This window comes from Dromiciops gliroides, chromosome 2 (genome assembly GCF_019393635.1).
Source record: "Dromiciops gliroides isolate mDroGli1 chromosome 2, mDroGli1.pri, whole genome shotgun sequence".
Lineage (NCBI taxonomy): Eukaryota > Metazoa > Chordata > Mammalia > Microbiotheria > Microbiotheriidae > Dromiciops > Dromiciops gliroides.
Genome location: NC_057862.1, coordinates 402,007,094 through 402,019,587, shown reverse-complemented (window position 1 = coordinate 402,019,587; position 12,494 = coordinate 402,007,094). Strand labels below are relative to the sequence as shown.

The following is a 12,494-nucleotide window of genomic DNA, read 5'->3' as shown; positions in this document are numbered from 1 at the left end:
TTGCATGGCAATGAGGGTTAAGTGACTTTCCCAGGGTCACACAGCTAGAAAGTGTCAAGTGTCTGAGGTCGGATTTGAACTCAGGTCCTCTTGAATCCAGGGCCTGTACTTTATCCACTGCGCCACCTAGCTGCCCCCAGACTATCAACTTTTAAAACAACTTGTACTATCTAAGAAAATACTAAAATATTTCTACAATAACAATAATAGTCATGCTATTAAAAACATCTTTTTGCTCTAGGATTTGCCCAATTCAATTTTCAGGTTCTAGAAAAGTAGCAGCATTTAAAAAAATAAAGTAAAAATAACAATACACCAAACTTCTAAGTTTGCATATAAACATTAATAAAATGCAACAAATTTTTAGAACTGGACAATTAATGAGTCAAGAAACCCATATTTTAAGCAATTTTCATTTAAAAGTAATCTCAACTTATTATTCAAATGTATGTTTAGGTGGCTTTTTTTTTTGAGAACTGATTTGAAATAAACAATATAGTTTTCTGTTTATTTCAAAAGGGCATTACAGTTAGTATTAGGAACATGTAATCTTTCCTAGTCTAACTCCCAGGACAACAAACTTAGGCATCTAGAATTCTCAAATGATATAAAATAAAACTTTTTGCACATTCATGAATAGTAGCATATATTTAATGGGGCAGCTAGGTGGTGTGGTGGATAGAGCACTGGGCCTAGAGTCAGGAAGATCTGAGTTCAAAATTTTAGCCTCAGAAAAGACCTGAGCTAAATAGAAAAGTTGACTTTCAAATACAAGACCCTAGAGAAGCATAAAAAGATAAACAGGAAAAAGAAATCATGAGGGATATTAAAAGTTTAAACTCTTTACATTACTACGTGGGAAGATGATACTTCTAACTCATAAGAACTTTCTCATTATTAGGGCAGCTGGATGGAATATATTTAGACAGAGGGCACAGGTGTGAATTGAATATTTTGATTATTTTTCTTTTCAGGGCAATGAGGGTTAAGCAACTTGCCCAAGGTCACACAGCTAGTGTCAAGTGTCTAAGGCTGAATTTGAACTCAGGTCCTCCTGAATCCAGGGCCAGTGCTTTATCCTCTGCATCACCTAGCTGCCCCCGTGTGAGTTGAATATGAAGGGATGATATCTTTAAAAAATAAAATTAAAAGGTGAGAGGAATGCACTGTGAGAAAGGGAAAGGGAGATGAAATAGGGTAAAGTATTTCACATAAAAGAAACAAGAAAAAGCTAATACAGAGGAGGGGAATATGGGGGAGGTGCTGGGGAGTGAGTGAACCTCACTCTCATCAGAATTGGCTCAAAGAGGGAATAACATGAACATCTAATTGGGTATAGTAATCAATCTTACACTGCAAGAAAGTAGGAGAGGAAGGGAATAAGGGGAGGGGGGATGATAGAAGGGAAGGCAGATTGGGGGAGGGGGCAATTAGAAGCAAAACACTTTTGAGGAGAGACAGGGTGAAAGAAGACAGAAAATAGAGTAAATGTCATGGGGAGGGAACAGGATTGAGGGAAATACAGTTAACAATAGTAACTGAAAAAATCTGAAGCCAGTTTGTCTGACAGGCCTCATTTCTTAAACACATAGAGAACTGAGACAAATTTATTAAAATAAGAGCCATTCTCCAATTGATAGATGATCAAAAGATGTGAAGTTTTCAAATGAATAATCAAAGCTATCTAAGCCATATTAAAAAAATGCTCTAACTCACTACTGATCGGAGAGATGCAGGTCAAAACAATTCTGGGTTACTATCTCATATCTATTGGTTTGGATAATAGGACAGCAGAGGAAAATGACAAATGTTGTAGGGGATACGGGGAAAATGAGACATTAATGCACTCTTGGTGAAGTTGTAAACTGATTTATTCTGTAGAGCAATTTGGAACTATGGACAAAGGGCTATAACACCATGTATACTCTTTGACCTAGTAATACCACTACTAGGTCAGTATCCAAAAAAAGATAAAAAACAAAAAGTTGAATTCAAATTTGAGGAAATGCCCATCAACTGAGGAATGGCTGAACAAATTGTGGTATGTGATTATGATGGAACACTATTGTGCTATAAGAAATGATGAACAGGATGCTATCAGAAAAATCTGGAAAGACTTACATGAGCTGATGCAAAGTGAAATGTATACAAAGTAACAGCAATACTGTAAGATGATCAGCTGTGAATGACTTAGCTATTTTCACCAATACAATGATCTAAGACAACTCTGAAGGACTTATGAAAAATGTAATCCATCTCCAGAGAAAGAACTGATGGTGTCTGAATACAGATTGAAGCATATTTTTTTTTAGTTCCTTTTTCTTAAGCTTTTTTTTCTGCCTGTTTTCTTACACAACCTAACTAATGTGGAGATGTTTTGCATGACTACACATGTATAACATATTGAATTGCTTGCTTTCTTGGGGGTAGGGGAGGGAGGAGGAGAAATTGGAACATAAAGTTTTAAAAACAGACGTTAAAATGTTTTTACATGTAATTTGGGAAAAAATAAAATTCCAAATATATGGGAAAAAACCCCCCAAACCCAAAATTCAACCTCAGACACTTGCTAGCTGAGTGACCCTGGGCAGGTTACAATCCCTATTTGCCCCTGTTCCTCATCTGTATAATGAAGACACAATGGGGAAGGAAATGGCAAATCACACCAGTATCTTTCCCAAGAAAACCCCATGGACAAATTCCACAGGGTCACCTAGAGTTGGATATGACTCAACAACAAGAAAAGCATATATTTAAATAATCCTGAGTTTTAGTTTCCTCATCCCTAAAATGAGGGTTTTTAAAAAGTGCTTTCCTCATTATATGATTCTAAGTAGTATGACAGCATTTAAAAGGTTTGGCTTTTTAAGATTATATTCTTATGGATGGAGCCAAGATGGCAGAGTAACAAGAATCAAAATAGGAAGCTTCCTTCTTCCCTAACTTCTCCAAATAGATCTAGAAAACACCTGACTGATGCTTGATGGGGGAAATCCAAGAAAAACTCATAGTGAAGCATTTTTCAGGATCGGATCATTATAGAGACACAGAGGTCTGTGGATAGAGAGACAAAATGTCTGGCCAGGAGGAGCGTGAAATGAAGAGTCCCTCAGGTCTCAGAAGTCCTGTGCACTTCGGCAAGAGGTCCCTGACTCATACAGGAACACTGCATCCAGGGTATGAGAATAGTTCCTAATTGGCATCTTTGCTTTCCACTACTCAGTTTTGGGTTATAGATCCAGGGTGGAATAAGGAAGGGACCCGTCCCCAGGCGTGGCATTCTGGGGTAAGAAGCTAGTTCAGAAATCATCAGTACCAGTGTAGCTCAGACCCCAGCAATAGAGCATCTTCTAGCCTAATCTTAAGCTCGCAGAAGAATAATTAGATCAGGAATCCCAGGCTAAAGAGAAGGCTACAGTTCTGTCACTCTGAACCTTCAGAGCTTCCCAGTTGGCTGATAGGGGCCAAGTTCAGCAGTAGTCTATTGTTGTTCATACCCAACCAGGACATAAACTTACAAGGCTCAGACTAAGGGTGAAGTGATCAGACTTTGCCCTAGATCTGATCACTTTGATCACATCTGATCAATGATAGCTTCCAGATTGCTAGCCAGAGCTAGACCTGAGATCTTGGAATAATACAACACTTAGTACCCCAAGAGTGCAGCAATGGGATCTTCCTTAGCCCCTCCTTCCAGAAGTGTGCAAAGCCCAGCCTGAACATCAAGCCCAAAGTCAGGAAGTAAACTGAAAGAATGAGTAAACAAACAAACAGAAAAATCTCACCATAAAAAGCATTATAACAACCTTGCTCATGACATAAACCCAGAAGCAGAAAATGTTGCTCAGACATTTACAAGGAAAGCCTCAAAGAAATAGTTTGGGCACAAATTCAACTAGAGTTCCTGGAAAAGATGAATCAAGAGTTAAAATTTTTTTTATCAATCTAGTGACCTAAGGTCACTAGAGAAAAAAATGGAAAGAAATGACAGCTATGGAAGAAAGAATTGGAAAGAGAATTAACAGCTTGGCACATGAGATACAAAACATTGCTCAAGCAATATGCTTCCTAAAAACTGGAATGGATCAAATAGAAGTCACTGACTCCATGGGACAAGAATAAATATTAAAACAAAGTCAAAAGACTAAAAAACAAAGAAGAAAATGTAAGGTATATCATAGTAAAAACAACTGACTTAGAAAATAAAGTGAAGAAAAAAAATTAAGAATCACTGGACTAGGGGGCAGCTAGGTGGTGCAGTAGATAGAGCACAGGCCCTGGAGTCGTGAGGACCCAAGTTCAAATCCGGCCTCAGACACTTAACACTTACTAGCTGTGTGACCCTGGACAAGTCGCTTAACCCCAATAGCCTCATTCCCCCTCCCCCCCACCAAAAAAAAAAGAATCACTGGACTACCTAAGTGTCATGACAAAAAAAAAAAAGTGCCTGGGCATCATAGTTCAAGAAATTTTGAAGAAAAACTGCCCAGATCCCTTAGAACTATAAGGCAAAGGGAAAATATAAATAACCCGCTGTACACCTCCTAAAAGAAACTTTCAATGAAAATTTTTAGCAACATTACTGTCAAAAGCTAGAGCTCCAAGTTCAAAGAAGAAAATAGGGCAATTAGCAACAATATTACAGAAGGCAAAAGATACAGGCTTTCAACCAAAAATAACTGACCCAGCAAAACTGAATACAATTTTACGTGGGAAAACATGGCCCACTAATCAAATAGAGAAATTCCAAGAATTCCTTATGAAAAGACCAGAGCTGTATAAAAACTCTGAAGTTCGAACATAGGAATTAAGAGAGACATTAAAAAGGTAAACACAATAGAACAATGATAAAGGATTAGACAAGGATAAACTTCTCACATTCTAACATGGGGAGGTGATACATGTGTTTCTCCCCACTCTGAACCCTATAATCATCAGGGATCATGGAGGGAGTCTAAATGAGGCCCGGGAGTGGTTCTGTTATGGCTTTATGACTTTGAAAAAATAATGGAAAGATAGGTAAAGAAGAATAGACTAAGGGAAGCAGGGAAAGGAATGTTAGGGACAATTATTTCACATAATCAGAGTGTAAAAGTAGATATCTATATAAACAAGGAAGAGGTGATGAGGAGAGTGGCTGACACAAATCTTATTCCTATCTTAACTGGACAAAGAAGGGAAGAATTCATATAAATACATGGGCACAGAAAAACATTTCATTCAACAGGGAAATAGAAGGGAAAGGGGAAATGGATATGATAGAATTAAAGGGTCAGTAGACTTAACAGACTATTCCTAAGCAAAACAAACTTGAAAAAAGGATGTAGAAAAATATTTATAGCTCTTTTTGAGGTGGCAAAGAATGGGAATCTGAGGGGGTACTGTAAATGAGGGAATGGCTGGACAAATTATTGTATATAAATGTGATAGAATACTATTGTACTGTAGAAATGATGGAGAGAATTATTTCAAAGAAACCTGGAAAGACTTGTATGAATGAAGTGAATTGAACCAGGAGAACAATTTATGGTAAAGATATATAACCTTGAAAGAAGGAGGAACTTTGATCACTGTGATGACTATTCACTGTTCCAAAGGATGAATGATGAAACATGTTACCCTGACACAGAGATCAGGAAGTCATAGTGAAGGGGACATCTTTTTTATAATAAACATTTTTATTTATAGTTTGGGGTTCCAATTTTTATTCCTCCTTTCCTCCCTCCCCTTTCCCCACCCTGAGGCAGCAACAATCAAATATGGGTTATGCATGTATGATTATATAAACCATTACCACATTTGTCATTTTGTACAATAAAACTTGATTAAAACAAAAAAAAAAATTAAAGAAAGTGAAAAATAGCATGCTTCAGTCTGTTCCATCAATATCAGTTCTTTCTTTGGAGGTGGATAGTATGTTTCATCATTAGTCTTTTGGGATTGTTTTGGATTATTTTATTGTTGAGAATGGTCAAGTCATTCACAGTTCTTCACTGAAAAATATTGCTGTGACTGTATACAATGTTCTCTTGGTTCTGCTCACTTCACTAAACATCAGTTCATACATGTCTTACCAGGCCTTTCTGAAGTCATCCTACATGTCATTTCTTATAGCACAATAATATTCCATCATCATCATATACCACAGTTTGTTTAGCCATTCCCCAATTGATGCATTCCATTGGTTTCCAATTCTTAGCCACCACAAAGAGTTGCTATAAATATTTTTGGACAAATAAATCTTTTTCTCTTTTTGGGGCTGTCTTTGGGATATAAACCTAGCAGTGGTATTGCTAGATCAAAGGGTATGCACAGTTCTATAGCCTTTTGGGCATAGGGACTTTTAAAAAAATATGGTCAATGCAGAAATTAATTTTGTTTGAATATACGTACGTGTTTATAAAAATAAATTTTCTTTTGTTTCTAATGGGCAGTAGGGGTGGGGAAAAGAGGTGAATTTTTACTTATTGAAAACAATAAAATAAAATTTTAAAATGATTACATTCTTACCTGAAATATATCTGTCATGGGCTAGTGAAATTAGTGGTACATCGACTTTTCCTATGTAGGTATTTTGCTGGGTGTCACTATCATCAAATACATAGAAACTAAGAGACTCTGACTTTAGGTATCTATCCAAGTCCATGTTCATTGGCACTGGGAAACACATGTGATCATCAAACTGGGGATCATTGCTATTTGGAATGATGGCTGTATCATGGTCTGCAAAATCAAAGAACTTGTATACAACATATGGATTTGGCTGCATGTGACTTTTGGTTGCTCCAGACTTCAGGTTGCTACAGCATTTTATTGTGATATGGAGTTCATTTAAGTTGTCATCTGAAGTAAGACTGAGATGAGCAGTTTTGGGTATCTGCTAATTTAAATGGAAAAATACATATTTAAATCATAGTACATACAACTAAAAGATAAACAGTGGCTGTCAAATCCAAAACATAATCATTGTTAATACATACATATGTGGAATATATTTCATAATTACTTTCTCTAAAATAATAGGATGTTGACATTTAAGGAGAAATAATGTCTTCTTTAATATTTTCAAGTTGTTCATAAGTGGGTCACGTTAAGTGGCCATGCTATATATGCAACAAGTTAGGAAGGATGAGTATATACTGAGCATTTACTGTAGCAAACAAAAGCTTCCATTAGTTATACATTTAAAATACACATAATACATATAGAAATATATATTTTAAAATATACATAATCATTAGTGTGTTGCATGGTCATTGTAAGCATAAACAATAAGTGAATTGGAAGACTTAAAAAGAAAAAATTCATCAGCTTCTTGTCTAATTCCCCCCTTACCTTCTCCTCCTTCTCTAATCTGCTTCATCTTAAAGGGGTTGGAGGGAGAGCAGAAAGAACAAAGTGGCATTTTTATAGTTCCAAGATCTGAGCTCTTTGATCCTTTCTTTCTTTCTTTCTTTTTTTTTTTTTGGTGAGGCAATTGGGATTAAGTGACTTGCCCAGGGTCACACAGCTAGTACATGTCAAATGTCTGAGGTCGGATTTGAACTCAGGTCCTCCTGAATCCAGGGCCAGTGTTCTATCCACCTTGCCACCTAGCTGCCCCTGATCCTTTTTAAGGAACCAGATCTCTACTCTTCACACTATAGACTGACCTAATTTGAGAAGTTTCATTTCTTTCCTCCAGGTTAGCTGGCTTGCTGATACATACAAAAAAAAAATAATAAGGGAAGCTTCCCAGAGAAAGGCCTAGGATTAAAATTACTTGGAAAACAGACATGTGTACACAGTTGTGTTGTGTGCAGCTTAGCAAGAACTATGAAGAGGAACTGAAATCTCAAAGTTTCCTAGGCAGAGAACACAAAAACTAGGTCTCAAAACCCACCTTTCTTCTTGCTAATTTGATCCCTATACCTCTACTACATGGAAGAATCTTTAACAATATTAATTTAACATTTCTAATTTATAGCAGGGATGTATATGAACCTCCTCTATCTCAGAAAAGGATGTAAATACTTATAAGTGACAAATATTATTCAATTAGAAAGGTAGAAATGGGCTTCTTTCTCTTTTTGTTTTTAAGTAATTATTTTAAAATTTATTTTTGTTTTCTGAATTGACTTCTTTTTTAAAGTGTAAAACTATCAAGTGGTTTCTAATAACTATTACCATTCTTCTGCCTCTAAATTAAACCACACACACACAACACCTAACACTTAAAATGCAAGCACAATCTGAGTTCTTGACCAGCTAATATAAGTAAAATACTTAGGGTCATTTGGTGAGCAGCTTTTGAGCTACAAAAATAAAGAAACTCTATAAACTACCTATTACTGATAGTGCATCTTTAATTTATTTATAACTTCTTTATAACATCTCTCAGATTTGTCTGCTCTTCAGTCACAAAATCACGACCCTTATCACCGTGAGTTGACTATTGGAATAGCCTCATAACTGGTGTCCCTGCCTCAAGTCTCTCCCCATTCTAAACTGTCCTGACAGTACTAATTTTTTGACAGCAAAGGCTTGACCATGTTATCCTCCTCTTCAGGGAGCTTTAGTGGTTCCCTATTACCTGCAGGATTAAATATACTCCTCCTGTTTGCCATTTAAAACTCTTCACAACCTGGCCTTTTCCTACTTTTCCAGTCTTCATATATTTTGTCCTATTCTACATATACTATAATCTGGTTATACTGTCCTGTTTGCGGATTCTTGCTCTCTATGCCTCTGCACTAGCCTCCTGAACCTGCTCTGCTTTGCACCATATTTCTACCTCTTGGTTTCCTTTGCTTACTTCAAAACTCAGCTCAAGGTCTGTTTTCTGCAGGAGGTCTTACTTAGCCTTACTGCTGGTACCTTCTCTCAGAGTACTTTCTATCTACTCTGTATATAGCTTGCATATATTTAGCTCTTTACAAGTTGTTTCCCCCATTAAAATAGATATTTTAATATTTAATATTTAATATCTCATGGAGGGCAGGGGATGTTTTTGCTTTCACTTGATTCTCTAGTGCTTAAAACTTGTTGACTTACTGACTTAATTCTATATATTCTATATTCACACTATATCTGAAATTACCTAATTCTTAATAAGAGCAATTTAAATGTTTTCGAGTTCATTTTGTAATTCAGAAAGTTAGCACAAGAGATCACTTTCTGTGAATAGTATTAATTTATCAAATAGCAGTTACATATTTTTACAGAAAACATATATCCATAAATACAAGTTTTAATCAATGCTGATTAAATTTAATTGAATGCTGAGAGATAAAATAATTCCTTTTGAAGACTCTTCTAGCACAACATTTAAAGGAAGACTATTAGGAAAATACTTGCATCATAAAAATGTCCTAAATATTGCTTACCTGATGCATTTCCTCTGGTCTCTTAAAGTTGGATGTTATATAGCCTAAAGCTTTTGCCCGTTCTCTATACAGTCTAATTGCTTGATCCATGGGAACTCTTAATCGGACCCAATACTCTATTGTGCCATAATGTGGAATGTCTCCTTTAATTCCTAAAAAAACCAATATGCATCCTGCTATTTCAATATTTTTATAAATGAAAACAGATAGGTACCATTGTTAGTAATATTAGAAACAGAAACGTTATGTGGAATAGAATTATACATGCTCTGCATAAATGATGTTTGAAGTGCAAATACAGTGATGAAGACAGAAAAGCTATGCTTGAAAGAATGAATTTTACCATATGTTGAATATCCTCATGTCAAACGTGCTAAGCTATATTTGGTAAATGGCAATTTGTAATGTAAAATATCATTTAATCCTCCTGAAATATGAATGAGATGAACACATGTTTACTCAAGTTCATACTCTTTTTGATGCTGTAGTCGTTGGGCATCAAGTGGTACCCACAGAACCTGAGAGGTATAGGACAGAACTTACAAAGCAAAAATAAATATAAAAGCCTCCAAATCACTTTTTAGGGACACATTTTATATAAATGTATCAAAAGTACCACAGTATAGATTAAATATGTTAGAAATGTTAGAAATGCGTTATATGTGGTTCTGCTTAGAGATGGGGAAATAAATCTCTTAATGTCCCTTCAAAGTCTAGGATTTTATCTAATATTAAAGAGTTTCTAACATTCTGTACAAAAGCTATTCTAAATATTCCATTTTTTCATTAAAGGTATCTGATAATAAAATACCAGTCTGGTTTAGTTACAATAATTAATTAAAGCATCAGCTGCACATCAATATTATTAAGAGTATTTGTATGTGCCCAAATATGAGGGATGCTAAGGTAAACTAGAAAATATGGTTCCTGATCTAAAGGCCTTTTCTGCCAATGAAAGATGATATGGGTGTGGGTGACAATGTATATACAGGTATGTAGTACATAGCTAGACTTACCAACCAAATTTGCAGCACCAAAAATTCGACCATTCTTTTCTAGGATCTCATGGAATCTCAATTGGCACACAGCAACTGTTTCATAATCAGTACTGTATGCCTGGTGGAGCTCAAGAGTGACACCATTTTTCTGTATGTACTGCAAAAAGAAGTCATTGACATGGATGAGATACTGGGATGTGAAGTTATACACTGGGTGGAGACCAGACACTACAGGGGTTGTCTGCAGTTCAAAATCATAAAAAGCATAGGTACAGAAAGTAGAAGGTTCTTGATCTCCTGATGCCTGGATAGCTTCAGATGAAAGGGTCAGTTTGCTGATATGGATTTCAAATAGATTCTCTCCTCGTTCTAAATGGACAGCTTCATTAAATTCATCTACAGGATCATCTGGCATGATTTCTGGTTTAAATCTGTACTGCTTTGTGCCATAGGCAATATCCTTTAATTGGGCTGCAAGAGAAAATAAGTAATTTAGCTATTCTCAAAATACATTGTCTAAACACTGACATATGAAAGGACAAACTATCCTAAGGTAGTGGCCAGTACTAAAAGAGTACCTTTCAATACATGTCTATAATTTCAAACTATGTCTCTATCCCATTGTACTATATTAAAGTACACAAAAATACTTCAGTTATCCAGTGGTCACCTATCTAAGAACCTTAATTATTCAAAACATAGTTGAGTGGCAGGCAACAAGCAAAAAAGGCCTCTGAATAGCAAATATATTAGTTACAAAATTCCATGTCCTTTACTCTTGAATGCACTTTGGTTAACTACAAAATTGTAATGAATTTTTAAATCTGGTTTTCTAGCCTACTATATAAGAGAATCAGTGAATTTATCAATTAAGTACTGGAAATTTGAAAGGGATGTTGGGTTATTGGGGAAGGTGTTGAAAGGAAGAAACCCTGGGCATAGATGTGGATGACATTTTCAATTGTACTTAATTTTAAATGTAAGTTTATAGAACCCAATGCTCTGGATCAAAGAATTTGCTTTATGCATGCTCTACCTTCTAATTTCCGGATGCGTGCAGCTCTAATGTCAAGAAGATGAACATATTGTTTTATTTTTAGGTCATAATCTTGTTGAAAACTTTCCAACTTCTGGGTTACTGCTTCAACTTCCATCTAAAAAGCATGATAGTAATATAGATGAGAGACTAAACAATTTGAATTCAAGGTGTCATTTTTTTTCCAAGCATACTTTTCAATGAATTAATGTTCATTCACTTTTAGTTAATTCAAATAAACCTGTATTTCTAGGAGTCTTAATGCCCCCATGTACAAACCTGCCTATTTGCTTCAAATGGTCAGATAGACCCTGCCTGAGTTCAGAATGCCATTGTACTTCCAAAGAGGGATGGTAGTAATGCAAATCCTAAGGTGCCTCTGGCTGGGACAAATCAGAATAAACACAACAATGCATCCATTCGATGGAACAATAATAACTTAATGCTTCTGAAAGGTTAGACTTTCAGTATACTTGATGATGCAGAACACAAGTGTACATAAAGAAATAAAAAAAAGGCTCTTGTGGAGTGAGGAATCAGTGTTTAGCTCATAGATTTAGGGTACTGAAAAGCTGCTCTCACCTAGAAAACTGTACATAGACTAATGGTGGCATATTAAGAACAAGAAATAGTGATTTAGAAGCAAAAGAAAAGACAATGGAAAGATAAGAAAAAAGAACTACGAAAGAGTATTTTGTGATGGCAAATAGCTTTATATAATTCAATGTGATAAATATTTAAGTGCCTACTATGTTCAGGGGATATGTGCCTATTATGTTCAGAATGTTGAGGGGGAAGGTGGTGTAAAGATGAAAATGAAAGAATACCTGTCCGTACTGAGTTTCTGCATTGTAAAAAGATATGATGGCATCATCAATTGCTTTATAGTGAAATAGATTCGGAGTTTGTCAGAGCTAGAAAGAACCTTAGGGACCATCTATCCCAAACCTCCTCATTTTATAGATGAAGAAACTGAGATTGAGAACAGATCAGTCCCTTAGTCAAGGTCACATAACTGGCTATTTCCAGAGCTGTGATTCAAACTGAGGTCTTGTCCTTCCATTGCACTATAGACTAATAATCAATATTTTAAAA

General features: G+C 35.7%; 1 protein-coding gene across 4 annotated transcripts in view; it reads right to left on the bottom strand.

The window, feature by feature from the left end:
- RPGRIP1L (RPGRIP1 like) overlaps positions 1 to 12,494 on the bottom strand; it is a 131,618-nt gene that overhangs the window by 54,533 nt on the left and 64,591 nt on the right. For 2 of the 4 annotated variants that reach the window (XM_043988469.1, XM_043988472.1), the window contains 4 exons: positions 11,400 to 11,517; positions 10,382 to 10,834; positions 9,366 to 9,517; positions 6,511 to 6,877 (listed from right to left, as the gene is read on the bottom strand). In XM_043988469.1, coding sequence (XP_043844404.1) covers positions 6,511 to 6,877; positions 9,366 to 9,517; positions 10,382 to 10,834; positions 11,400 to 11,517 — 1,090 coding nt within the window. Of the gene's footprint in view, positions 1 to 6,510; positions 6,881 to 9,365; positions 9,518 to 10,381; positions 10,835 to 11,399; positions 11,518 to 12,494 lie in introns of all 4 variants that reach the window. The other 2 variants (XM_043988468.1, XM_043988471.1) reach the window with 1 other exon arrangement.